The sequence below is a fragment of the Ambystoma mexicanum genome, chromosome 3q (genome assembly GCF_040938575.1).
Source record: "Ambystoma mexicanum isolate Mex_15411 chromosome 3q, UKY_AmexF1_1, whole genome shotgun sequence".
Taxonomy (NCBI): Eukaryota; Metazoa; Chordata; class Amphibia; order Caudata; family Ambystomatidae; genus Ambystoma; species Ambystoma mexicanum.
The window spans coordinates 1,054,965,011-1,054,992,758 of record NC_090926.1 but is presented as its reverse complement, the minus strand read 5'-3'; the positions used below and the strand labels follow the sequence as shown (position 1 = coordinate 1,054,992,758).

Sequence of the window (27,748 nt, the reverse complement as noted above, 5' to 3'; positions counted from 1 at the left end):
GAGGCTGCTTTCTCTTGGCTATCCCAAGGGTTAATTGAGCTAGAACTGGCGGATGTTCTTTTCTGTCGCTGCTACTGTCCTCTGGAATGCTCTCCCTGCGTATGGACTCGGGACATTTAAAATTCAGAAAGGCTTTGAAAACCTTACTCTTAGTCTTCCCTCTTCTGCTGTTGTGCTCATTGGTTTTCAGCCAGGTTGCCTGTGGAGTCGGTTGCTCTACACCTTCGGGTGTGAAAAGCAAAAAAAAGTGTCGCCCAGCACAGGCAACTCAGACCCACTGACCACACGTTTTGGCTACATCCTCTTATTGGCTGTCAGTTCACATACACTGGGGATGAAGAAGACATCTTCCTCCTATTCATCTTCAACTCTTTGGTCCCTTTGATCCATCTCGGTCACATTCTGGGGACGCTTTTGTACAAACAAAGCCCCTGGGCCTCACCAGAGGGATTGCAGCACCGCACATGCGCGCAAAAGGGTTGGGAACACCACACATTCCGCACATGCATCCCTTCGTTGGGCACTTGGCTGTGTGTGGAAAGTCATACCCATGTAATAAGCACAGTTCCGCCATGTCTGCTTTTTCCTTGCAAGGACCCACACTTCTCCTTGCCATCCGGGTCCCTTGTTGTCGCCTCACTGCTCACACTTCGTCAATCTTCAGAGAACGTACGGCTGCATCCATCTTAGATGCCCTAGTGTCTGGCAACTCATGGGAGCGGCCCATCTCGAATGCGCGCCATGGTCATGCCAGGCTCCCTCGGCACCTGTCATCGCATTTTGCCTTACAGCCGGACCTGCAGCGTACACAAAGGTCGACACCTTTGCCTGATCATGTGCATGGTACTGGTTCACATGCTAGTGAAAGCTTCATATGCCTAGGTACTGTCATCATGTAGCTACATCCCTCTTTCACTTCACCCATGGCTTTGAAGTACATTTCCAGGCGCTCTGTCCAGTGCTCCAGATAGGATTTTGGACTGAGTATTTTGCTCCCAATTTTTAGAATTGGAGAGTAAATCCAATTTCAAGAGTAAAAATGATTTTCCTCCTTCGCAAAAGAGTAAAAGTGTCTGGCAACTATCCAATTTGTGTGTAAAAATTTAAATGTTTGGAAACATAAGTGCAAAACCGTGGTTCTAAATAATTTATTGCACCGGTGGAAAACCTTTTCCCCTTACAAGAACCTTGTAGATGCATACTATCAAGCTTCATCTTCATGATGCTTGGGCGCAAACTCTGTTAAGAGTTACTACTGAGGCCAGCTTGTTAAATTGGGTGATTCATAAGTCAAATCCCTCTCTACCAGCATCACTTCTCTCAGGGCCTACTGTTGCTGCCTGGCACTACCTGCTTGACAGCCACTCCATGTTTTTGCTCTCATCTTTCCTTCCCTTTGCTACTTTAGTTTCCCTTTCTCTCGGACACTGCCTCTCACCCATAAGTATTGCGATGCCACATTTTGCGGTCTGTTTCTGTCACTCTGCCTCTCCCATCTCTGAATTCTATTGTTGCTTTTTCCCCTCCTATATCTTGCTGTATCGGTTGATTTAACATGGTTGTTACTCTGGCTATATCTGTTTTTTCATTTTCTAGGTTGTGGTTGCTACTCCTTTTGATTCTTTCTTGCACGGTCTTATGTAATTGGCCTGTCCGTCTCTATTCTTTTCTATTTAAATCTCTCCCCACCTGCTGTTTATCTGTTTTTATTTTACTGTCTCCAAATGTCTTTTGCTCTGCTTCTAGCCCTCACTCCTATTGTTTTTCCTATTATTAACTTGCTATCTTTGTTGCCCTATCATGTAGCTCATTGCTTTCTCTTCTGTTGCTCGAATTCCTGTTTTGGATTGTCTAGTATTCTCTGTCCCTATGCCCTCCCTCCCCGCCACACCTTTGTTCTTCTGTATTGCTTGGGTTCAGAGTCACTCCTCCTCTGTTTTTCTGTTTGGATATTTATTGGTGCTATGTTAAAAGCCAAAAAGCTGAAAATGCATTTTATATTTAAAAATCTAGTGCAGCTTTGCCATTTGGCGCTCCTTTTTAGAGGTGTGCAAACCTTCTTCTGGCCATTGGGGTTGGTTGGTTTGTCTGACCAGACTTGCTTGAATGCAGATGCTTTACCAATACTGTATGCCATTACAAGTACAAGAGCCCATATGAGATGTGTTCTGAGCCATCACAGGTATAGCAGCCCAGATAAGGTGTGTGTTCTGAGCCATTACAATTCGAGCATCCCAGATGAAATGTGTGTTCTGAATCTCTGAACATTTAGTAGTCCTTTTGAGAAGTTGAAAGTTAAGTCAACTGTTACAATTGAATGTTACCTGCATCTTCAATGCCTATACCTGATGCAGACTCATTAACTCACCTATGAACAGGATTTGAACCAACAGGCTACACAATAATCTACAGCAGGCTTTTTGACCCACTGAGCTGCCTTTCCCAACAGGCTGGTGACACTGAAAGGCACCTAGGGTAAGGGCCTGGCAGTTCCATGTAAGGCTTGCCTGACATAAATGGCTTGTCAAAAGATCTATTCCTGTTTGGACTATCCTACAGTAGTCCGATGTTTCATAATGAGGCTTTGAAATGTGCTCTTTTGGCTGTGGGACTCAGTAATCGGACCTGGCAGAAGTTTTGAAAGTACAAGACCGAGTAGAAGGGATTGAAGTATATGACAGCAATGCCAACTTCTCACACTGTCAGAGGTTGGAGGTAAGAGCTCAGATAATGTTCTTGCTCTGTTCTTTAGCTCACTGCAGAACATGCAAACGCATTTTTGTGCTTTCTTAACAGCAGCTTTGTTGAGAAATTCAAGTATTGTCCCAAAACATAGCTGTCCGGTTAAGAAATGTGGGCATGATGCAATCAGCCCTGCTGTGAATATTTGGCATTGTGCCATGACATGAGTACGGTATAGCAGCTCCGTTGATAAATTGTGCTACTTTGCCCAAAATATATAGCAGTCCTGTTGAGAGGTACAGATAATCTGTGCTACTGAAAATATATAAAGCACTGCTTGTATCTGTATCCATTATACCTGCTTGCGGTGGGTGGTCGGAACGGGAGTTAAAGTTCTGACCACATGTCTAGCTAAGTATGAAATGCCCATGCTGACTGTGCTGCCTCTTTTACAGCCAATTAAGCAGAAATTCAGCCCTTGTTTAAAACAATTTTCATTTGACACACTACTCCCTGTTTCCTAAAGCAAAGTGAAAGGCATGTTCATGATTCAAGATGCTTTAATATAATCTACAAAATGCAGGCAGTTGAACAAAGTGAACAGACCACAAATTCCCTTTTACATTACTCAGAGTATTATCTTGAAAGAATCATTAACAAAGCAGAGTGTTAAAAAAAAAATTAAACAGACCAGGGCTCGTCCCATTTACTACTTCCAAGGAACTGTGTCGATTGCTAAAGTAGCTAAAGTGTATTTGCAAGCTGCTGCTAGCCAGGCTGTCACCAGTGAGCTCCATGATTTATGGGGGTGCTGCTATAAATAGCCTGTTTAAGTGGTAGCAAAGGAAGAATTAAAAGGGCTGCATTGACAGGATTTCTGTGTGTAAAAAAAAGGCCTTATACGCACCTTATCTGGAGGGCTGGCTCTATCCATAGATTCCACCTAGGTCCTAGACTGGATGGTGCGCCATACGCATCAAACCCCGGCATCGGAGCCAAAGAACCATGCTGTCTGTGCCTCTAAACACCTGACGGGGCTGCAGCCGCCACTTTTCCCTGGCCTCCCTCCATGACTCTGCTGCCACCAGCAGACCAACTTCCTGTAGACTGCACAAGCACCATCGAAACCCTGTGGGCCGCAACTCAACAGCGCGTGCCCCTTTTAGTGCAGGCACACTGCAGTGGATCCACATCCCAAAAAGACCTCCACCACTCTCCACAGGTTTAACCAGGGCCAGACAAATGTTATACGATGGGCGACAAACGGACGCCGAAACACTGTCGATTCTTCCCCTCAGATTAGGGTTGGAGGAGGAAGAAGAAGAAAAATAAATGCACTTTAGTTAATTCTTTTTATTTTTTTAAGGCAATTTGCCCACACGCACTCCAGATATTCACCCTAGAGGTAGAGATGCATTTGCACTCCCAAGGGGAGCCGCAACCTGGCGGGCGGTCCAGGGTATGCCTCGACTCTGTATGTGCATCACTGCAGCCTATGTGGCTCTCCCAACGTTGCTATGGATGCCTGCAACCATCGGGAATCGCTGCCGCCAGCCTGTACACGTGGGTCCTTATCGGTGACCTCCTTGTTGGAGGTCCCTTGGACTGAGTGCGGTAGACTATTTCCTCATCCACCAACCCCACAGAAGACCGACACTGGCGCCTGGCACGCGCTCCGCATGTGTACTGCTGTTTGTCAAATAAACCACAGAAGATTCTGCTCTCGTTTTACTGGCTCTGTCTTGCCGCTGTCCTCCGAATACACACTTTGTGAAGGCCCACACAAAAAAACGCAGTTCTCAGCACAAAGATGTAATGTAAATCATTTAGCTTTAATACCTTGCTGGTGGGGGGCTGAGGGGGGTTACTGACAGCTGTATCATTCTTGACTGTCTGGTACTTTCTTCACGCACCTAGCACTTATAGAGCGCCGGTCTCCAACTTCTAGAGCACAGGCTGGAATCCTGCCTGTATGCTTACAAGCAGAGCGAAGGATCCTGTGAGCCACCAAGTATTGCCAGATTCGAAGGAAAAAATAAGCTGAATGCCCCTTCAAAAAAAGCTGGCTTCCCACCAAATTAACTGAAGAACTTCACCTCTAAAAAACTGTGGATGGGGCTCAAAAGTAAGGAAAATAATGCAAATATACATAGAGAGAATACATTTCTCGACTCCCTCCGGTCATTGACTCCCTTGCATAGCTGCCAGATAGCCCCATGTCCTTCGTGACACTGAGCCAGCCCAGGCATTTCCGGTTAAATGCTATAACTGCTATCTTTTGTTCTTCCCATTTTATAAGTATGGGCCTACAAGGATCACTTTGCAAACTGAAAATCCAAGGCTTGGATCATGGTGTCGAGCATGACCTGGGCCTCCACTTGGCGGCAATGCCCTTGTGAGTTGCTCCTCTTTACTGTCGACCCTCTGGTCCTTGACTCCCTGTCACTCTCCTCTGGTCATTTGCCCTTCTGGTCTTGGGCAACCTGGTTGATGGCTCTCCTCTGGTCCTTGGTGCATATCATCACCCCTCTTGTCATTGGCTCCCACAGGAGTTGCTCCTCTAGTCCATCACTCCTTACATAATACCCAGGTGGTTACTGAGGATAATCTTTGGTGAAATAACCTAAGTCTAGCCATGCAGAATGTTTACAAAGTGTCCACTTGTGCTTCCCAAGTGAACTAGCCAGGTGCTATGGCAGTACTGGCAAAAAGACTGTCATCCGGTTCACGCTAGAGTTGACCTGTCAATGTACTGAGCAAGAAGTAATATTAAACCTACAGGAAAAATAACATATGAACAAAAGCACACACGATAATATGCAGTATGCCGTATGTAAACTTGTATGCATGTACAGCCTACTATGACATATCTTGCCTTTTTGTACCATCAAGTGTAGCCCATGGTTACATAAGTAAGCACCGGTTACAGCGTTGCACACTCAGGCTTTGACATCATGCGCCTGGTACTGGTTCACATGCTAGTGAAGGCTTCATAGGCCTAGGTACTGTCCTAATGCAGCAATATCCCTCATATGCCTATGTAAAGCTGTATTCCCCCCCCCCCCCCACTCCTTTTAGTTTAGCCTCCTTGGCATAAAAGGGGATGGCCCTTTTTAGTTTAGCTTATTATAAGCCCAAACTATTGCATTAGAGCACAGGGAGAAATGGCATATGAGGGGGACACAGCTTTGGCCATTCCCACCCAGTTCCTGTCCCTCCTTGCCCAAAAGCCCTTCTCATGGGAACTCTTTGAGCTCTTTTGCCACTTATGAGGTGGCATGGTGGTCCCTTACTTGGACTCCATTGAAATGATGTATTTTGAAAGGTCTCTCGATCAACTTCCATATCCAGTGTGATTTTTCCATCGGGAACATTGGACTAATTATATTGGTGACTTGATAGAATGTAAAACTTTGATAAAACTCTGGGCAAGTACTATAGATTCTCTATTGGTCCTAATGTATCGAACATCCTTGTGTACTAAAAATCTTAGTTTTTACTTGTCAAGTTTCATATCCGTACAGCTGTGTTTAACGGTTTATGAACCAATCAGTGAAGGCATATGTAAAACTGGCATTTGCAGAAGGTGGTGTTGGTATAATGGGTACTGTAGAGATATATAATTTATAAATCCTGAAATTCGGTGACCAAGACAATCTAGATAATTTGGCCTAATAGCCTATGAAATTCAGTGAATAAACTTGTTTAGTTGCAGCACGTTATTTTTCCAAGTATGTCTTTCATAGCAAACATAACTGTGCCTTCTGAGTTGAGGCAGAGGAATGTGGAACTACGAGTCTCGGCTACCACAGTGGGCTTGCAACATTCTTGACCGTGGAGCCGACGCTGCTTGAGCAACTGGCTTGCTTGACCTTTTTGAGTAGTGACCCAACATCCACATATGTGCCTCGCACTTGAAACCACCAAACAGAAGAAGAAACCAAGATGGTGCCTGAGGATGCAAGCCTTTCTAAAGCCTCTCGGAGACCATCTCGAGTGGCCCTACCCAATTTAACAATCGGAGGTGGTACAGTCAATTTACAGAAAAGCTCATGCCTTCTTGGGTATAAAAGAGGTTGCAGGAAGACATTTGCTGTCTTAGGCTTGGAGGTGGTAGACATACCTATTGCTGCTCCCTGCCTGACGCAAGGAAGCCTTGGAGGACTGCGTACTGGGGAGAGCTGGAGAATCCTGGTTTTAGCTCCCGGAGATGGGAGGAAGACTCCACCTGGGACATGGCTCTAGCATTTTAATGATAGAAGGGAAGAGCCCGAGGGGTGGTGCCTGCTAGGAGTATGAGCCCAATGTAATTAAAATGTACCCGGTGGCGCTTGGAGTCAGATCCTTGGAAAAACCTGAAGGAGACCCTTGATGAAGGGACCAGTAGTATGATAAATAGCCCATCAACAGGCAATCTCCTCAGTTTTGGGAGTGCTCGCAAGGGAGCGAGGCTGAGGACCTTTTTCGGATTATGTTGTATTGTATGGTTGAACATTTTAGTGATAGGTTGTGGATCTTCTGTTGCCTGATTTTTGGACTTGGTTAGATTAGGGTTAGCTAAGGAGTTTAGGTTTTGAAACATTTTGCTTGACCATCGCGTTGGACCGTTAAATTATTTTGATCACATTTGAGGGTTGGAGCACCACCCCAATCTGTGCTGGCCCTTCCCAGACTCCATTTCTATAGCTGTTTTTAGTCATTTTACCTAGATCCTATTGGTGTTTTACCAAAGCCCACCCTGTATATTACCATTTTTAATAAAGGCTTGGTTGGAGATCTTTCTTTCGTTTGTTTGGCAGCCGCACACATTTTAAAATGGGCATAAATCGGCCACTGCTGTGCACTGCTAGGACTCGTTTGCTGTCGGTTATAATAAGGTTTAATCCCTGTATCCTGGCAACGTTCAATATTCATACCAGTGAGGAGCCGGGGGTTGCCATCTAATATTCCTGTTTAGAATGTTGTTTGCATCCCTGTTAAGGTCCTTGCAGGATTGAGCAGAGCCAAATAATTGGAATGTTTCAGACCGGTTTTAGGAGTTGCTCAGCTACAACACATTCTTGCTTTTGATGGATTCTTAGATTAGGAATGCATTTTGCGGGCTTGCCCCCTCCTTTACGTTGACCTGAAGGCAGCCTTCGATATGTTGACCGTGGAAAGCTATGGTGGAAGCTGTCCAGGCTTGGAATGCCAACTTGGTTGCTGGAGGCAGTCGGGCAGTTGCATGAGTTTATCACTAAAAGTGTGCAGTTGGGAGTTGGAGGCACCGACCCAGTTTACAAGAATTGTGGAGTTAAGCTGTGTACTGGTGCATCTACTTCTGATCTGCCTGTTTGGAGAAGGTAAATTGTACCCCCTAGAATAAATGGTGAGCATGTTCGCTGGCATTCCTCCACAGACAATATTATTCTTTTCAACCATACATATGTGGGCCTGCGTAGGGCGGTCTGTGAATTGTGCAGATTTCCGGGGGAATTGAATTTGCCATTGAATGCTGATAAAACATGTGCGATCACTTAACGGTGATAAATAATCTGGTCTCAGACTTTAAGTACTTGGGGGAGGAATTTGGAAGAGGAAGCTACTGGGGGGGGGGGGGGGAGGGAGGAAGGTATCTGGAAACCAGGGCCAAGAAATGTGGTGAGGCAATCGGACTGCTTTGGTTAAAAGATTCCTGCTTGGAACAGCTGGATACAGTTATGCTGGTATTATCTGTGTCAGGAATGGGTGACCGTACAGTATGGATAAGTGTTTCGGGGCTGGCAGAAAATAAGATAGTTCCTAATGTGTAGGACACCTAAAGAATAATAATTTAATTTATATAAATTATAAGGAGAGAGAGAAGGGGGTACCAAGCGGTTACGTTATTTGTCAAATTGCTTGTCATAATTTGTAGCGCAGTGTTTATGAACATACCTGGGGCAGTTATTTAACCAAGTGGACTGGAGCTGGCTGAAGATGTCACAGATTCATGAAGTTCCAGGGGCGTCTAGATTGTAAAAAATGTAGGTCTTAGACGAGGGATTGCAAAAGATCATTGCTGATTAAATGGAGCAATTGGGTGCTCAAAGTGAAGGTGGATTAATTTTGGAACTATTTTAATTGCTTCATAGAGGCCACGGTTTTATTATCGAGGATTGACCGTGTTTTAATCGAAATACGTGCCGGTGTGCCTGATACAAAGGGAACAGTGGTATATTACCTATATCTGAGAGGTTCACATGTGAATCAATGATGGGGAAATCGTCCGGTAAGTGCACAAATGTGGGTTACAGAACCATGGGAATAACTCCAGATGTCGGGCAGTTGGATTGAAAATATATAGTTAATTGCCCGTGTCAGGAAATAGTATACCATCTGACTAATGTTGGGCGCTCTGCCAGTACGTGCTCAAGTGCTGGGAAGACCGCAGGTATAGTTAAAAAAGATCAGCAAATGGAAGTGTGTCTAGCAGTAGCTAACGCGAGCGGTGGCTGCACCTGTGATTGTGTTTTAAAAGGGAGGCAAGGGACCGATTATTAGTCTTACCACAACACCAGGACTTCGCACGATCGTTGTTGCAGGGACAGTAGAGCTGTCTACGTCTCTGCCGAGCTGTGCTCGTAAATGAGTGAACCCGCTAACACGAATGCGTAATAGGGGGCGAGCGCGAGTTGAAAAAAGTGAAGCTTTGAGAGATGTTAGCTAACGTTGTCCATGAGTAGTACGAGTCGGGGCAAGTAAGTCGTGCGCGCATGGAAGCAATTGGTTTCAGGAGCATGCACAGTATATTACTGGCTTGAGTATTTCCGATTGATGTATCACAAGGCAAATTCACCATTTAAGCACAGATGGACACTCATTGTTGGTATAGTGTTTGTCATTTCAAAAAATTATATAATACATATACCTCAGCCATGTTATCAAGTATAGACCGGCATGGTCTGTTACCTTTGGCAATGACACTACAGATAGACAGACATTTCTCTCGAAAAAGAGAGATTAGACATACATAGTTGTTATATCAAATGATAATTGACCTCCGTAGTTGTATTTTTGAAATGTATTTTTAACAAGCTAACGGACGTGCCATATTTGAGCACTATATTGCAAAGCTAGTCGTTATGAATGGTACTGTGGCATAATTCTACAGAGTCAATCTATGGATGTTGTATGGGTCCTACTAGTTGTCTAAAAAGATTTGTGGGTCTATCTGAAGAGGTTCCATTCGATAGCAACGTTAAGCCCTTGTTTCACTGAGTTTAGGCGGAAAATCCATTGTTCCAATTTTCAAAGGGATAAATTACCTCCTCTGAACGGATTTCTGGCTGTCTTGGAGGATGATCCAAAACCTATCATTGTGCCTATGTTTTTCTTGAAAATGCACCACCATAGGTTTTCCTGGTACGGCATATTTAATGAATTATCGATGCTCACATATGCGTTGTCTTATTTGCATTTACCCACATATAGAAGTTTACATGGGCATTGGATGGCATAAACTGTCCATTTGTTTTTGCAGTTTGTGAAGTTGTTGAAGGTCCATGTTTTGCCATTCAAGTTGATCGATTTCATGTCTTTTGGCAGACGGCATACAGAGCAGGATCTGCGCTTATGGTGGCCTGTAACTGGAGATAGATTCCACAATGTCAGTGTTGGCTGGCTGGTTGCGTTGGTTCGAAGGAATCCATAAACAGATTGGCTATGACTGGCACAAAGGCTGGTTCCATGGCAGTGTTGGTAGAATGTTTTTTCAAATATGAAGTAGTTCTCTGTGAGGGCAATGTGGATGCATTCAAGGGTGGTTCTAGAAGTTGTTCTTTTGTCCAGATAAATTGCAAATACTGCAATGCATTCACGTTGTGGGATGCTGATGTAGAGTGATTCAACGTCAAGGGTGACTAGGAAGCCATGCTCACCTACATTTAATGTGTTTAATTTTTGATGGTGGATGTGGTGTCTTGGACATATGAGCGCATCTGGCTGATAAATGGTCGGAGAAAGTGGTCAATGTAAATAGACCGAGGACTGATCCAATGCCTGCCCCTATGGGTCTGTCAGGTGGAGTTTGCTTGTTCTTATGGATCTTAGGCAGGAGATGGAATGCCGGTAAAATTATGTGATTTAATCAAAGTTTCTCATCGATCGATCCTTCTTGCCATGCGTGGCACATCACTTTCTATTTCTGTAAGTAGTCTGGTGGTTGGGTTAGTTGGGGATTTGTCTGTAGAACTTAGTGTTAGCCAGGTGTTTTTGAATTTTTGTGTCATAGTCTTACCCCAAAGCACAATTCCTCTTCCTTTGTCGGCTATTTCTCATGGCTCCTCAAGTTTTGGAAGCTACGGCAACTAGTGAATGATTTTCCATCTACCCGTTTTTTGGTTGTGGAGAAGCCAGAAGACCATATTTTGCCAAGCGGTGTAGCAGGCACCTTTTATTGCTAGCAGTGGAATATGTGACCCACAGTTGCTTATCCAGTTTTGTGTTCGATGCAAGGATTTTTGCGCCTATGAACACTTTTGTACAGGTGCGTTATAAATGCCATATCGCCTCATTGCTGTCTTACATGTGATGAGGCCAAAAAGGGATGGACAACAGTTTGAATTAATCCCAACTAACCTATCCATTCCAGTGTCCTTTTTTGTTGACCTTGGTCAATAGTGCTGCGAATACCATTTTACCATGGCCAAATCCAGCAAAACATGCCCCCCATCCACCCACCCCATACTTTGACGTCTGCTTTTCTTCTGTCCCTGCGGCGTCTGTTCCGTCTCTCCTACGCGTGTCGGATCAGACGCCGGCGGGTCCGCTTTTATCTGTATCATTTTCAGCTCCCCGCCTCCAACTTGCAGAAGCGGTGGATACACCCGCTCCCCGTGTTTGGTAGTGATTACCCAATCTGATAATTTCGAATCGATCTAATAGTCCTGGCCGAATTCAGCCAGATGTACCTTTTACAATCAATTTGAAACAATTAGATCGGGTAATAGCTTTATCCGGCACTGTTGGGGAGTGGTGGTGGTGGTGGTGGTGGTGGCGGTGGTGGGTATCAATGGTGACAAATATCTGCTATAATCTCGTAGGTAATGAGGAACTCTCAATATTTTTTTGAGCAGTGAAATAGCTGATGAACCGTTTGTCATGCCGGTAGGAGAGTTGAGCTAGTCTTGGAAAACACTGGTACCTCCCTCAGATCTGGCTCAAGCTATCCTACATAAGGATAGCGTGAAATCCTTGCTGTGCGTGTAGTAGCAGGGTGGGCACATGCTATACATTCCAGAACGCATGAACTGTGAAAGGGGCAGGGCGTGCAAGAACAGCTGAGGAGGCGAGGGAAGGATGATGATATATATATTTCAAGCGCATTTGGAGTGGGGTGGGGGAGGAGCGATGGCGTGGGCATGGTTTAATCCATTTCGCAATCCCCGCTCGCAGTAGTGCTGGAACAGTGTGAGCCGCGAAGCTTTATTTTGCAAAATTAACATTAGAGGACCCCCCTCTTTTCGAGGCCCACTTATGCATTCTAATTAAATATAAACGTGGTCCATATATTTTTAAATACTTTAATAAAATGAAATGTTGTTCTAACTTGAATGTCTTGGAAATTTTTATTGCGTATGATATTCTTAGGCTTAAGCAGGACGACCCAACGCCAATGAATTGGCCCCAAAACTGTAATGAGCCTAAAAGTGACCCATAGTAACCCCTAAATATTTTGAAGTGATACGACCACTCCTAAGCTAGTTTTTACAAAGCTTAAATCTTGGCAGTTTGGTTAACTGGTGCCGGTGTTCCAGATTGACTTTGCAGTCAGGGTATTTTACTCCCTAGTTTGTAAAGTAGGGAGTAAAAAGATTTTGCAGGGAGTTAAAAATGTAAGTCCAATTCCCAATGGGAGTATTTCATAAGCGAGTAAAAATGTTTTAACTGGGAAACGGAAGTCTTTTTGTGATAATTATTTATTTGCAACTAGTTATGCATACATATTAAAAGATACTTGTTTACTTCTTCTGATTACGCAGTAATATCAGTTCTTCTGTGGTACAACGTGCACTGCTGGTCCAAACATATTGATGGAACTGTATGAGTGACAGCAGGGGCACGTGGTCATGTGTCTCCCCTTATTTTTGTGGCTATTAGGGATGCTGAAAGTGCTACCTAGAAAGATGATCGTCATTAAAATAAGAGCTTTAACATGAGAGCTTGAAATAGGGGCTTTGGATACAGGTTTGTAATGCTTTTCAATGCAGGTTCACATACGAAGATGGATATATGTAGTTTGGCGATGCGTCCCACCCATTTAACTCCTGTCGCTAAGTGACCACTATAGGTTTTTTCCTCCCATTCACAACCCACCTTTTTTCACTCTTTGGCTGAATTTCTACTGTGTGGTGGTTTGTCATTTTTACTTCCAAATGACGCTCAACAAATGTGTTAATGTTCTAAAAAGTTATTTGACTTGATTGCTTAAAAGAATTTACAGCATCTTTTTTTTTATGCTACATATTTTGAAGTATTTTTGTTAAGGATGCATGGTTTGTAAAAATGGTATTCAAATTCTCCATATATTTGATTGGCGGTGTTCAAGTGTCTGTAAACACAACCTGATTGGCTGTGCAGATACTGTCAGGAGGATGCCATTGGTTCTGCAGTCTTTCTGTAGGAGGGCAGCCATTTTATTTCAGCATTCGATCACTCTTGACGTGCTGTGACCGAGGATGGAATTCAGTTTTGTTGATCCAGCCCGAGCCATGTGTACTTTTCAGCTCCCTTTCATAAAAACATGAGGACTCTATTAATAAAAAAGGTATATCAACCCCCCCACCTTCTACACTCACTTTGCCTTCCTTCTGTTACCTGCTCCCGCCTCCCAACTCCCTGAATGGCTATCCGGCCGGTAGGGCTTCGCATTTAAAACGCTCAAGCTTTTACATCTGTGTGCTTTGTTCATGTGCGTTGCAGTTTTGCTGTGTTACCCTGTCCCCATATCGCACTCGGGTTTTAGGGGCCAATTGTAACGTTGGACATGTTAATTTAACCTTCTTGCTAGAACAGTGGAGTATGTGTGTTGCCAGGCTACGGCACCTAGTTGTGTGGTCAAGTTCTCCCTTTACCTCTTTGTCCGCTCTTATCCCAGAGCACACACCAGTTTTCCAATTAAAGATGACCTCGCTCAGCTGTCATCTGAAGCGCACCCATGGCATATATGAAACCGTTCCTTGCAGCACAAAAGACGCCCGTTTAATTTTTTCTAGTTGGGCTAGAGAGTGAAAACTGATGCCATCTGTGTAAAATGACACACTCCTTACATGGTTTCATGCAGCAGAATAATTATGCATCCAACTGTAAAAGGTGAATTTTGTTTTTCCTTAAACCCTGGTCATGGAGCGTTTCAATCTTCACTGCCTACTCGGCCAAGGATCACTGCCGCATGGGGCTGACCGCACGGTAGAGTGCTCGCAGTGTCAATGAGCGCGGGCACCTCATATGTGAAGGATCCGACACCGAGTGCTGTATTGCATTTCACCGACTGGCAGCCAGGGATCTGCAAGGAGCCCATATACTCTTTCATAGCGTCGACATGCAGCTTTATTACTTTCGACGATGGGCCCGGGTATGCCGCAGACGTGCCGCTTTCCCTTTACCTTGAGGAATGGTGCGCTTAGAAATTATAATTGGTGCAATGATTGGCAATGGTCTAAAACATAGTTTAGACATATTTGTAATGGAAGTTCCTATGTAAACACTGAGAAAACGAGGCTCAAAGTGTTTACATGGAGCATCCATTTTGTGATTTCAGGCAGCCTCCTCAGCTCTGCCCTTGCGGCACTAAACCAGCAGCAAAAGCCCCCTACTGGGAGCTTTTGCTTACTCCAGCCAGAGCAGAGCTGACGAGGCTGCCTTCCCTTTCATTTTTACGTTTTTCTGTGCTTCCCAAGCCCACGGAAGCACAGAAAACGTAAAATTAAGGCAAAAAGCCGAGGCGCACCAATTAAAAATAAGTTTGTGATTGCCATGGTTGGAAAACCACAGCAATCACAAATACAACAACGTTGTTGTTCTGACAGCGGCAGCTTTCGCGTGGAGTCTCCTGGGCTCTTCCAACCCTGAGGGAGTCTAGGAGACTCCCAGCGAAAGCTGCCGCAGTGAGAAGCACTGCAGCATTTCTAAACATCCGGGTTGTGTTTCTGCCTACAGCAGCTTTCACTTTGGGGCTCCCCGGGGAGCACCGGACTCAAAGTAATAGCCACGCAGGCAGAAACACAGCGCGGTTGTGTTTAGAAATGCTGCAGTTCTTCTCGCTTCCATGATAGTAAACCGCCCTAAACATGCCAGAGATGACGAGCTGCATGGTAAAATTGGAGCATCAACTTTGGTTGTAGGGGTCGGATTGTGCGCCCTAATATTGGAGCACTTCTGCGCATAAATAAATGTATATATTAAAATAAAATTTAAATTTAAAAACCAATTCTTGGATAGGGAGTCGGAGATCATGGGAGGGGTGGACATAGATGGATACTGTATTGGCAGACAACTCCCTTGCCATGGCAAACTGTTCTTTAGGCTTCTTCAGGGCCAATGAGATGCAGTTGAGTGATTTCACCTCTTTTATGGCCTGATGATATTTGCGACGGTGGGTTGTTAGAGTAACTTTGTAAGTTTAATGGAGCATCCTCATCTGCAACTTTAGTAAAAGCATCCCGAATTGCTGTTAAGGGGGGGTGGGGGGGGTTCCAGTTGTTCTTGCTAACGTGTTTGTCAAGGGTCCATATTGGAGACCACATGGGTTGGACCAACTCGATTTGGGTCATGCTCAAGAGGGAGTGTAACTTCTTAACGATGCAGTAGATGATTTTGAAGCCCTTGTCAGTTTTGAAGTGGTCCTTGGTGTGACCAACCCGATTCGGGATTGCTATCCGGCACATACTTGTTCGTTACATGCTTGTTTGGTCTCTTCTGTGGAGTGGAGGGGTCCTTGGTGTGACCACCCAATTGGGTCTGGCCTCGTAAGCAAGGTTATTTGTGCCACTGTTCGATTGGTGGCCTGTGTGGCCCATTCCTGTTGCTGAGGGCATGTACGTGTGAGACTGATCCATCTGGGTCTAGAATCTGTGTGCACACATATAGGTTCTGTTTCTCACTTCTGAAGGGCCAGGTGTGTAGGGATTTTGTGATTGTGGTGTTTGCAAGGTGTGGGGCCACCTGGGTATAGAGTACCATAAACTAGTTGCCATGTCTGATGCCACCTCCTTGGCATTTCTTGTTCAAGCTAGAGACTGTTACTGGAACCATGTTTTTGGATACAGTATTCTGACTTGCAGATGGGGATTTACATCTTCACTGTGGTTTCTGAGACCATGGGATGGTGGGCATTGGAAGGTTTGGAACTCTTTTTGACTGAGCCAATGTTGACCCTAGGCTGCCCATCTTTCCAGTTGCAACAGGAGACCCTCTGCATGCTGTGCAGTCTGAGTAGGTGGTTTGAGAGCCCTAGACTGTTGGCACAATCAAGTCATGAGAGACGATATGTGGGACCGTTTGGTATGGCATGATACGACAAATAGATCTTGGATGAAATGAGCAGTTTTGACTCTTGCTATAACTTGAGGGCTACCAGCTGGCCATCTGAAATGTTTGCACTGTTTATGCCAGCTGTGTGTTAAACTCTTAATTTGTTTTTGTGCTTTAGGGCCGGTTCTCGTTGTCTGTTGTTGGTTAGTAGTCCTCTACCCATCTATTCATGAGCAGCAATTGCACACGTCAGTTTATTCTTTACTTTTTATGTACACTTATAAAGTAGGGGGATACCCGATACTAATATATAATCCATGACCAGGTTGAACACTGTTGTATTATTATTTCGCATTTATATAGCGCTACGAACCCTCCGGTATCTGAGCGCTGCTTATTACCCACGGTGTGTGGTGTTCATTTTTATCGCCCTCGGAAGAATGAAAGGCTGAGTTTGGCCTTGAACTCTCCATTAGCCGTTGGAGAGGAACGTTTTATGCCTGGCTACTAGCTTGCAACTCTTATTCCAATCTGGGGGTAAAACGATCAGCAAGGGTTGTCACTCTGTCCGCAAATGAAAGGAGTCTCAATTATTGCCACATTGCTGTGACTGATGTACAAGGTGCAATGCCCTAGAGGAAGACTTTGTCCACCAGCTATGATGTGACCCTGCCCCCATCTACCCCCACACCAATTCAACTATTGGTTTAGGTGTTTAGAGCAGTAGTTGATTATTGAATAGTGGGTAATGCTATTCCCCGAACTGACCCACTGGGGCTGGTTTAAACTAATCGTGGAATCGAAATTTAGATTGGCTATGAGTATCCCGCATCAACCATTGACCAGGGAACCAAGAGCTGATTTGCGTAGCTATCAGCAAATGTAAATTCTGCATAAGATGCAGACCTATCATTTTGTCATTTTATTTGTGATCCCTTATACTTTAAATGTATAGATATGGCCTAATGTTTATCCACTGCCCCACATACACAAAGTTAAATTCATAGAGGTTTGTTTGCTCGACATCAGTTGGCCTGTGGAGCCAAAGGTAGCTCCTGGAAGTTGTTGTCAAGCTAACCGGGCTCTTTTTAGCTACGGGAAGGAGCTAAATGGCTCCCAGCTCCCTTCAATTTCGTACCCTGAAATCTGTTGCACATTTGTTTTATTGATGGCATTGGCCAAGAGGAGGGCGTGGGGCACTGGCTACCACCAACGCCACATGCCTGACTAAAAGATCTTGTTCTGTGTTATTATGGCTGGGGCACATGATTTGGTCTTGTGTATATCAACCCTGTGATGCAGACTGCAGCCCCCCACCTCCAACCACTTAGGACCACCTCTAATTGAAGGTGTAAGGTCTGTTAGAGGGTGGCATGGCAGAGTCCCTTTACTGCTCGTATGTTAATGAACTGTTTCTGTTTTACTTGAAAATTAGTTGTTTGTCCCCCCCCCCCCCCCCCAAAGTGGTCCCTTAAATTCGCAATTGGATTAGCCCTAGGATGCTAAGCGTGTCGTATTAGCAATACCAGATTAAATTTCAGAAGTTGTGGATTTGATGCACACTACATTAGAATGCTAATAACTTGCATTTCCTAGGTCGCTCGGAGTACCTGGGAACAAGACATTTAGCAGGTTCGGGAATGATGCCATGTAGAATTGTCAAGAATAAGCAGGGAAATGGGCCTGGTGACCTTTATCTGCCACCACGCCTTTTTTTGGTGTACATCTATTGTGCAGTGGACGATGCGCCCCCTGAGTCAGGGGTGATGGGTTCCTAGTGTATCATTTCAATGGGCTCTAGTCCCGCATATGGTTCATTGAGAACATTACTTTTACAAGAATTGATTCAGTAAGTGTGATTGTCATTATGCATTCATTTCCCTGTTCCGTTTGCAACCACCATAAACGTTGCAAACGTTTCCAAAGACCTCCAAGCTTTTACATTTTTGGTTTTATGATCTAGTAAGTGATTTTCAAGAAGTCAATGTGTCTCTTCAGGTATTTGTTTTTAAGGTGGATATTGGTCTGCCCTGTTGCCTTTGGGGCATTTGTTGTCTGTTACATTTTAATGTATTTTATTTTTTTGCGTTAAGAATCTCCCAGATGTGACTGCATACAGTAACACTATTTAACCATTCACTCCTTTACTTTTGTGCCTTGGCAGTGATCACTTGTTGGACGCTATTCACTAATGGTGCTGTTTAAATACCTTGCTCTGCATTTAGATTAGTTTGGTACTAGATCTTGTTGGGGCGAGGTTTCCTTTTGCCAGCAGATGTTGGAGGTGTGAGAGGCTTTAGCAATGAGGCCATTGTTTCCTTGACCAACGTCTGTCTTCTGTTTTTTTATCAGATGGCAGCAGCTGGCTTCATCCACTGCCCAAGCGAGAACAGCCCAGATGTTGCCCAGTGTTTTTTCTGCTTCAAGGAGTTGGAGGGCTGGGAGCCAGACGATGACCCCCTGTAAGTCCCAGGCTAGAGAATCTGCGAGTTAGGGCAGTTTTCGAACTGAGACAGGGTTCAGGTTGTCATTAACCCTTTAACATTTGCCTTATGCCATTTATTTCCCCAACAGGGAAGAACATAAGAAGCACTCGTCTGCCTGTGCTTTCCTGGCCCTCAAGAAAAATACTGAAGAATTGACTTTGAGTGAATTTCTGAAACTGGACAAGGAAAGGACAAAGAATAAGTTTGTATGTATCATAGACTTTTATTACGTTCTTAAAATATTTGTATTGGCTTTTTGCAATAGTAATAAGAGTTAAATGTTTCCCACCCCCCTTCCTGTGCCAGCGTTATTTTCCCCCAGCTCTTCCCTTGCGATCACACAAAGTCCAATATCTCCAATATCACATGCTCATGAATATTCCCCCTCAGGCTTGGATCCTTGGTAAAAGTAAAAACCAGTTTCACTTTAGTTTTGAAACTGTCTTTATACTATAAAACAACCACTGAGCTCTGGGTTATACTGCCACAGCCAATGACTGCCCTCTCCCTAAGCCCCTCCTGTGGCAGCCATTGATTTTTACAGTATGTTCAAGTGTTGGGAGTCCGTGTTTCACTCTTCGAGCTTTCTGCGTTTTTTGCGCTTTTTTTGCGTAGTAAACCCCCGTTTGTTCATTTAAGCCAGTGTGCGCCATTGTTTCTAATGTTTGTCAATCTGCTTGGAATCGCATGCTGTGCATAGTCCGACATCCAGTGCTAACCGCGGAGTACTGCATCTTGTCTTTCGAGAATCGAAAGGGGACGTTGACATGGGCATGCCTGTAACACTATCCCTAATGTAACATGTGGTGTACCCAAGATACCTCACGCGTCGAGATCCCTCAAGATTGTTCTTGCCACCCAAATAACTGGTCGCCCCTATGCGAAGTTCGTAAAGAACATTGCTATTGTCCAACCGACCTTTGGTCAAATAATTCTATAAAATAGTTAAAATCACCCCTTACGTCCCTTATCTCGACGGCTGTTCAGTCTCCGCCGAAGACCTGCGAGAACTTCGACGGACGGTGATCCTGTTGGCGTTGCCGACCACGTGGCCAGGCCTTCCGCCGGCCTAAACAGTAGGGAGTGTGGGGTCGGGCTGGACATTTTGTTTTCAAACTGAAAATGCCTTTCCCTTTCCTTCCTCTTTCTCGTTTTGGGCTTAGTCACTGTGTGTACCCGCAGCTATGGAGAGGACTCCATTTAGATTTTGCCCTATTTGTAAGCGCAAATTCCCATGGAAGGATAAGCAGACTGTGTAACCGGTGCTTGCTCCTCGATCACAAATAGGAATGGTGTGCGGCTTGTAAGCTCTTCCGCCCCAAGACCTTAAAGGAGCGTAGGGTAAAACGGTGGGCGGCCTACAGTATGTCCAAGGCTTCTCCCACTGCCGCTACCACCGAATGTGACGACGGCCAGAGTGACTATCAGACCTCCAAACTGGAGGTTGTTGACCTTTCGACGGAACGCTTGCGTTCCACATGGTCTGTCCTCGACCCTGATGAGCACGGCGTAGGCTCTGCTATGGGGAAGTCATACCCCGGCGACAGACGGACACGTGCACGGCACTAAACGCACAGAACCCCAAGCCTTACTTCGCTAACGTGTACACCGGTAACTCCAGCGATACCCGCCGACGGTAGGGATCGGCAGCCCTCACCGCAGCCGCATATGTGCCTAGCGACTTGGCAATCCAAGACAAAGGGCGGTACCCCAAAAATACATATTTCTGTCGACACACATCACAAGAAGGAGTACGGCGACGATACGGTTCCGGCTCCGCTGAGGACTGCGATACAGCCTGGCAAGAATCGTGTCCGCTGATTCTCAAAGACAACAGTTTAGGGACTCTTCAAAAGTTTCCGAAAGGCCGAAAGATCTGCCGAGATTGGTCATAAGTCGAGAGAAAGACACGGGGATACCCCACCTTCATCGGTCCCGCCAATTCTCTGAAGGAGAAGGACCTTCTTCGACGTTAAGGCAAAAATCTCTACAATTTTCGACGGAAGAGAGTGCTAAAGTCTCTAGCACTGTCTTCCGTCGAAAAAGTGTCTCTTTCGACGGAAGACAGTGCTAGAGCCACTTTTCCACCTCTAGACCATTTTAAATCGTCAGTCCGGACTAGAAAAATGTTTGAGGACTGCATGGAAAGGCTGGATAGGTTTGTTTCACATTAAGAACAACCTACACCAAGAAGGCCACAGGATGAAAGCCTTTTTAACGCTAGAGCTAAATTTCCAAGGCTTTTTGACCCCTCTTTAGAAGAGGATATGTATAATTATGACAGTCCCCAAATCCACAAGATTCAGATATTCTGCCTTTAGACTCCGCTCAAACCACCCCTACAAGAAACCCCTCTCCAATTGATGATCAGTTGATGTTTAGCGTAATGTTACATAAGGCAGCTGAACACTTTAAAATTGCCACTGAAGAGGCAGCCCCTGAAGCCGACTTCATTGAAGATGTACTCAAAGAGAAGCCGCCAGCCAGCCAGGCTATCCCTCTCCTCAATTCAATAAAAAAAACGCCTGGCTCCCTCTTTAGCAACATCTGCTCTCACAAGAGGTGTAAACCCAAGAATTGAAAAACTCTTTTGCCCTTCTCCCTCGAATCCTCTATATATTAGGTCATTCCACCCCAGATTCTTTGGTAGTCGCTACCAGAAGAAAAAGAGCAGGGGTCCCTTTGTCAACCGGGGAGGGCACCCCCTGACAAAGAAGGGAAAAGACTTTACCACAGCAGCACGGTACGCTACACGTATTGCCAATAACACCACTTTATTGGTGTCATGATGCCTGCCTCTAAGGAGCCAGGCCGGGCCCAGCAACCCCAGAGGCAGACATCATTTTCCCCTGGGAAGTCCCAGCGGGCCCAAGTCGGGGCCCTTTGGACTCAGTCCTGGCGCCTTAGGCACCAGGCTCATAGGGGCCCCCAGTCCTGGCGCCTTAGGCGCCAGGCTCATAAGAGAGGATATGTGTTTAAGTGCTTGGGTGCACACTTACCTAATGCAGACCATGCAGCTTCATCCAGGCCCTCTTGAGGCCTGAATGGGACTACTTTACCTGTGGGACTACTTCACCACCTGGGTGTGGTCGGGGAAGGATACATACCTGATTGGTGGAAGGATACATACCAGGAACTTCTTCCAAGGCTATTTAAACCACACCCGATCAGCCACACGTGCTTCGCGTTGTTCTGCACCTAGCAGCTGGACGCTCACCGTGTCTGCTCCTGCATCCTGACTTCAGCCACGCTTGCCAGCACCCTGGAACACCTGCAAGGGGAGAAAGGAGAAATTAGGTGAAGAAAAGCCCTTACCTGCTAAATCTGCATTCTGGAGTCACTTCACCGACGATTTTAAAGCATTTCGTTTCGATCGCTGCAGCGCTGCATTTCACTCACCTTGGCAAGGCGCTTCCATCTTCAGCAGCGATCTTTCGGATTCAGCTACGTTCCGGTGCCTAGAGGAAAAAAGACAAGAACAAAGGTGAGAGGGAGAAAAGGAATAAGGAAAGCTCAGTTTCCTTTTAAGACTTACCTGTTGGATATTTCCCTCTGCATTTTGGGTCCTGCCGCTTCCTGGCATCTCCGGACCCCGGCCCCTATGGGGAAAAAAGACTAAGTCATTGTTGAGCGTTTGTAAAGACATTACCTGAGCGCTCATCCGGAACTTACCTGCCATTTACTGAAGCTGCACGCTTCACTTCGGGTTGGCGCCATTTCTCCGGCATCCGAACCCCGGCCCCTAAGGGGAAAAGGACATGAGCATTAGCGCTTGCTGCAATAAGACAACGGACATAATTAAAGAGCTTGAACTTTTGAACAGAACTATTACAGCGCCTTACCTGAACAGTCAAGCTTATCTGAACTCCATCAACCCTCAATCCAGTGAAGTAACTGGGTTTCAACGCGCCCCTGCATCTGAAGCAGGACGGAGAGCTCACCATTCCAAACCCTAAGGTGAGTCTTCACGGGGAACCGTGGAAGAGGTTTCGTGGAGGGTTGGATGGGAGTGGGAGGCTTGAACATTATTTCCGCCAGTTGGTAATACTCCCTTTCCACGTACAGGAGGGTATTCTTGCGAGCCAGAGAAGCCAGAATAGAGGGGCCCTTCCAGTCCATCTTCAGAGCCGCGCCTCCGTGGGAATTAGGTGAGCGTTACAATTGGACAGTTATGCCGATGCGCAATGGGATTTTAATACGAGGCCTTCAAGAGGCTCCAGAACTCCTACAAACTAGTCTCCTCACCACAGTCTCTGAGGGTAGGCAAGGTAACAACTTTGGATTCTGCCGAAACGGCCAGTCGAGCCCTGGCCTTAGGGCATACTCCTCAAGAGACGGATGGCTTCAGGATTTAAACCTGAGACGCACGCGTCGCTTATAAAGAAACCCGTGGGGGAATCCAACTTGTTTGGGAAAGCGGTTGACGAGGCCCTAGATACTGCAAAAAAGGAACAGGACACCCTAAAGAGTCTGGACTAAATTACTCGGAGGCCCTCCATAAGACGAGGATTTCGTTCATTCATCAACAATACTCTTCAGGAAACAACTGGAACTCTCCACAGGGGACCAACACTTAACCACCCTGTACCTCCAAATGGGACAGCGCAGTGGTAAAGGAAGGGGCAGGAACCCTAACCCCAGAGGTTCTCCAGCCTCGGGTTCCAAATGACGCGAGGATTTGGGTCCCCTCCCATGCCTCCCCGGTCGGGGGCCATATTACATCGGTCCTTCAGGCATGGGAGGGAATAACCACGGACCAGTGGGTGCTAAAAACCATATCCCTCGGGTACTGTGTAGAGTTCAACCGGTCCCCAGAATTCAGACCTCCACGACAACGAAGACTAACGCCAGAACATCTTTGCATACTTCTTCAAGAAGTCGAGATACTGGAACAAAAAGGAGCCATAGAAATATTACCTCTATCACAGGTATAAGAAGGTATTTATTCAGTGTACGTACTTGTACCCAAAAAGGATCGAACCATGCGCCCTGCTCTAGATCTGCACCCAGCGAACAAATTTGTAAAACCACAAAGTTCTGCATGGTCACCCTGCAGGAAGTAATTTCCCCTGGCCACACAGCGGGATTACATGGCAACTCTGGACATGAAAGAGGCATACTTTCATATTTCGATGTTGCCAGTGCACAGAACATACCTGATTTATGATAAAGAACAAACCTTATCAGTTCAAGGTACTACCCTTCGGCATAGCATCTGCACCGAGGGTATTTACAAAGGTACTAGCAGTGCGCGCAGACAATCTATTCCAGTATATCCTTACCTCAACGACTGGCTAATACAAGGGACTCTTCAAGACGGGTCTGTCAATACACAAAAGACGATAGATCTTTTATTCAGTCTGGGATTCTCTATCAACGCGAAAAAATCACCTTCGACAATTCCTTGGGGCTCTAATTCAAACAAAGGACTGCCTCGTCTTCCCCTCAAATGAGAGGGTTCAAAACATGTTTCAAATATCTCACTATGTAGCCAGTCGAGAGGTAACCGTATGCTAGGCTATGCGTCTGCTAGGAATCATGGCATCATGTATCTACTTAGTTCCTCACGCGTGCGCCCAATGCAAGAGTGGCTAAGCAGCCAGTGGTGTCAGGCCAACGGACAGTGGGAGGATTTAGCAGTGGACTTGCCGGCCCTCGTTCTCTCGCTGTGGTGGTGGTGGTGGTCGAGGGGAAAACATCTTGAAAGGGGAAATCCCCACCCCTCCACCCCACCGCCGCCCGCGGTGGAAGCCTAACTACGGACGCCTGCCTCACAGGGTGGGGAGCCCACCGGCTTCAACAAACGCAAGCAGAGTTTGATCGTCGGACATGGCATACAACCACATAAACCTGCTTGAAATGCTGGCAGTTTTCAAAGCACTAAAAGCTTTTGAAACACAACTGCAGGGAAAGACGTTCCTAATCCTCACAGCACCACAGCAATGTACTATCTGAACAAACAAGGGGGTACTCATTCTCCAGGGCTGTCCAAACTGGCACAGAACATTTGGAAGTGGGCTCTCAAACGCATCATGTTCCTGTTATCACATCATGTTCCAAGGGAACTCAATCTTCTGGCGGATTTACTCGACAGACTTTCCGCTGTCCAGAGAGTACGAATGGCGATTACAGGGAGACATCGTCCTCAATGTTTTTGCCCAATGGGGCTTTCCAGAGATCGATTTGTTTGCAAGTCTTGAAAATGCTCAATGTCAAGATCACGCCTCCAGGTATCCCTAGAACCGCTCCAAGGGTCCAAGGGGAAAGGACTCTGGATAACATGGTCAGGGAAATTTGTCTATGCTTACAACCCGCACAGCGCCCCCCCCCCCATGCATCCCCCCCACCCCCCACCCACCCCGGAGTCCCCTTCTCAACCAGATGCACCAGGAACCAGTCAAGATGATATTGTGGCCCCCATGTGGGCACGCCAACCCTGGTTCACTCATCTGATGGAGATGTCCCGATCTCCTCCAGTCAAACTTCCTTGCCTGTGCAACATGTTGTCACAAGACAGAGCGGAGACACTTCACCCATGCCCCCCAAAACACTGAACTTAGCGGCCTGGCTCCTGAGGTCCTAGAGTTTGGACACCTGGATCTGCCTCAAAGATGTATGGACATTCTCAGGGAAGCAAGAAAACCAAACGCTAGATATTGCTATACTAGTAAATGGAAACAGTTTGTCATCTGGTGTAACTCAAAGAACATCAATCCGATCGACTGCTCTGCCACTCACATTGTTTTATACCTAACTCACTTGCTTGACTCGGGCCTAGTCTTCAACTCAATAAAGGTGCACCTAGCTGCACTTTCAGCATTCACGACATCACAACAAAAGGTGTCATGGTGGAAGATACCAGTGATTAAGGCTTTCATGGAAGGAGAAAAAAGAATTCACCCTTCCATTACTAACCCTGCTCCCGGATGGGACCTAAATGTGGTGTTAACTAGGCTAATGGGAGCTCCTTTCGAGCCCATGCACAAAGCAAGTCTTAAAAATCTCACCTTCAAGACTGCTTTTTTTAAATAGCTATTACCTCCATTTGGAGGATAAGTGAACTACAGGAACGCTCTAGTCTAGATCCCTTTGTAACAGTTCTCAAAGATGAGGTGGTTTTGCGCACTCACCCTAGATGTGCGCCTACATTCTTTTCAAGTTCCATGTGAACCAGTCAATAGAGCTACCAACGTTCTTTCAAAATCCTTCAAGCCTGGTGGAAAGATCCCTGCACACACTGGATGTACGCAGAGCTGTCATGTTCTATAGTGAACCAGTCAATAGAGCTACCAATGTTCTTTCAAAATACTTCAAGCCTGGGGAAAGAACCCTGCACACACTGGATGTACGCAGCGCTGTTGTGTTCTATATGGAAAGAACGTGTCCACTAAGGAAAACTACTGTGTTTTTGTTTGTGGCCACAGGAAGAAAAGGAGATGTAGTCTCCAAATCCACTATTTCTAGATGGGTTGTCATTGCATTACACTCTGCTACAATCTTGCTAAGGGAGAACTGCCATTCAAGCCTAGAGCACATTCCACTCGAGGCACTGGAGCATTCATTGCAAATGTTCCCCTTGCGTCCATTTGCAAAGCGGCAACGTGGAGTTCTGTACACACCTTTACAAAACACGATTGCCTAGACACTCATTCTAGATCGGATTCTCGGGTGGGACAGGCAGTATTAAGACATCTTTTCATTACTGTTCCTAATCACAACCCAACTCCGGGTACTGCTCGCTAGTCTATGCACAGCATGTGATTCTAAGCAGATTGACAAACATCAGAAGACATGCATTACTTACAACCATCAGAAATGCTTTTACTGTATCTGCTTATATTAACATGCGCCCGCCCTTCCTCCACTGCTCGGATGGATGGAAGGAACATGGACGCCTTACTACTTCTCTCTTTTTCTGTAATTGCTCACGATAGTTATAAGGCTCCTTCTTGGCAGAAAAAATATAATCGGAGGGACCTCGACGCGTGAGGGATCTTGGGTATGATGCACGTCACATTAGGGATAGTATTACAGGCACGCCCATGTCGACGTCCCGTTTTGATTCTCGAAAGACAAGATGCAATACTCTGCGGTTACCACTGGATGTCGGACTATGCACAGCATGTGAATCTAAGCAGAGACAACCATCAGAAATGCTTTTACGGTAAGTAATGCATGTCTTATTCATCCGATTAACGGGGACCCGTTTTTGGCATCTCATCACCCCTCAAGGGCAATATCACCAAGTGTTTTCTTCTTTTTCCAGAAGGTCATCAGGCCTACACGGCGCTGTATCATGTCAGAGGAGAACGACTGGGCTTCCCTCTTCAAGCTCTGTGCCAGCTACGGTTTGCAGAATGTTTTCATGGACGACACGCATTCCCAGTGCCTGTATTGTCTACACCTAATGCACAAGGAAGAAGATTGCGAGATCTGCCGTGACTTCTCCAAGCGCACGATGAAGGTTCGGCACATCCAACTGGCGGCGTAGCACAAACCCAGGGCCTCTACCCCATGTGGTCCACAGGGGCATGCCTCATCTGGATCCAGGCAGAGCAGGCTTCCAAGTCTTTTGAGGGCGCTCCAGCTGTAGGGGCCCGCAACAAGGCTAGCACTGCAAGTCCGCTTCCGTCGGTCCCACGACGGTTAGGGCGCGTTCATAATCTCAATCAGCCTCAGTCTCCAGCCATCGCACCAGCTCTTTGTCGAAGAGAAAGTCACCTACCCAGGGAAAGCGGCGAAGGCCAAGGTGTCTATCCTGCCAGTTGCGGCCCAGCTGATCGGGGCAAAACGTCCATCTATTGAGCTGGTTGCTGCTGCCCCCTCGAAGGCGAAAGGGACTGACCCGGTCCAGGGTGGCTCTTCCTCCCAGGTGGGAGGCTTCGGCCAAACCAGTAGAGAAGAGGATGCCGGACCTCAGCCTGAAGCCGACCCCTCAGGACCTGGAGAGGAGGATGCCAGACCGCAGCCTGAAGCCGACCCCCTCAGGACCCGAAGGGGGGTGGGGATGGGGGGGTGGAAGAGCTTACAGGGCACGGATAGTTCTTCATCCGATGAGGAAGACCTAGTTTCTGTCCACACCATCCCGG

At 46.2% G+C, this 27,748-nt stretch overlaps 1 protein-coding gene across 2 annotated transcripts in view; it reads left to right on the top strand.

Moving 5' to 3' along the window:
* BIRC5 (baculoviral IAP repeat containing 5) overlaps positions 1 to 27,748 on the top strand; it is a 73,003-nt gene that overhangs the window by 20,620 nt on the left and 24,635 nt on the right. Inside the window, exons 1-3 of one of the 2 annotated variants that reach the window (XM_069655247.1) lie at positions 13,353 to 13,468; positions 18,526 to 18,635; positions 18,748 to 18,865. In XM_069655247.1, the coding sequence (XP_069511348.1) occupies positions 13,445 to 13,468; positions 18,526 to 18,635; positions 18,748 to 18,865 (252 nt within the window). In that variant the 5' untranslated portion in view covers positions 13,353 to 13,444. Of the gene's footprint in view, positions 1 to 13,352; positions 13,469 to 18,525; positions 18,636 to 18,747; positions 18,866 to 27,748 lie in introns of those variants that run through there. The other variant, XM_069655246.1, reaches the window with a different exon arrangement.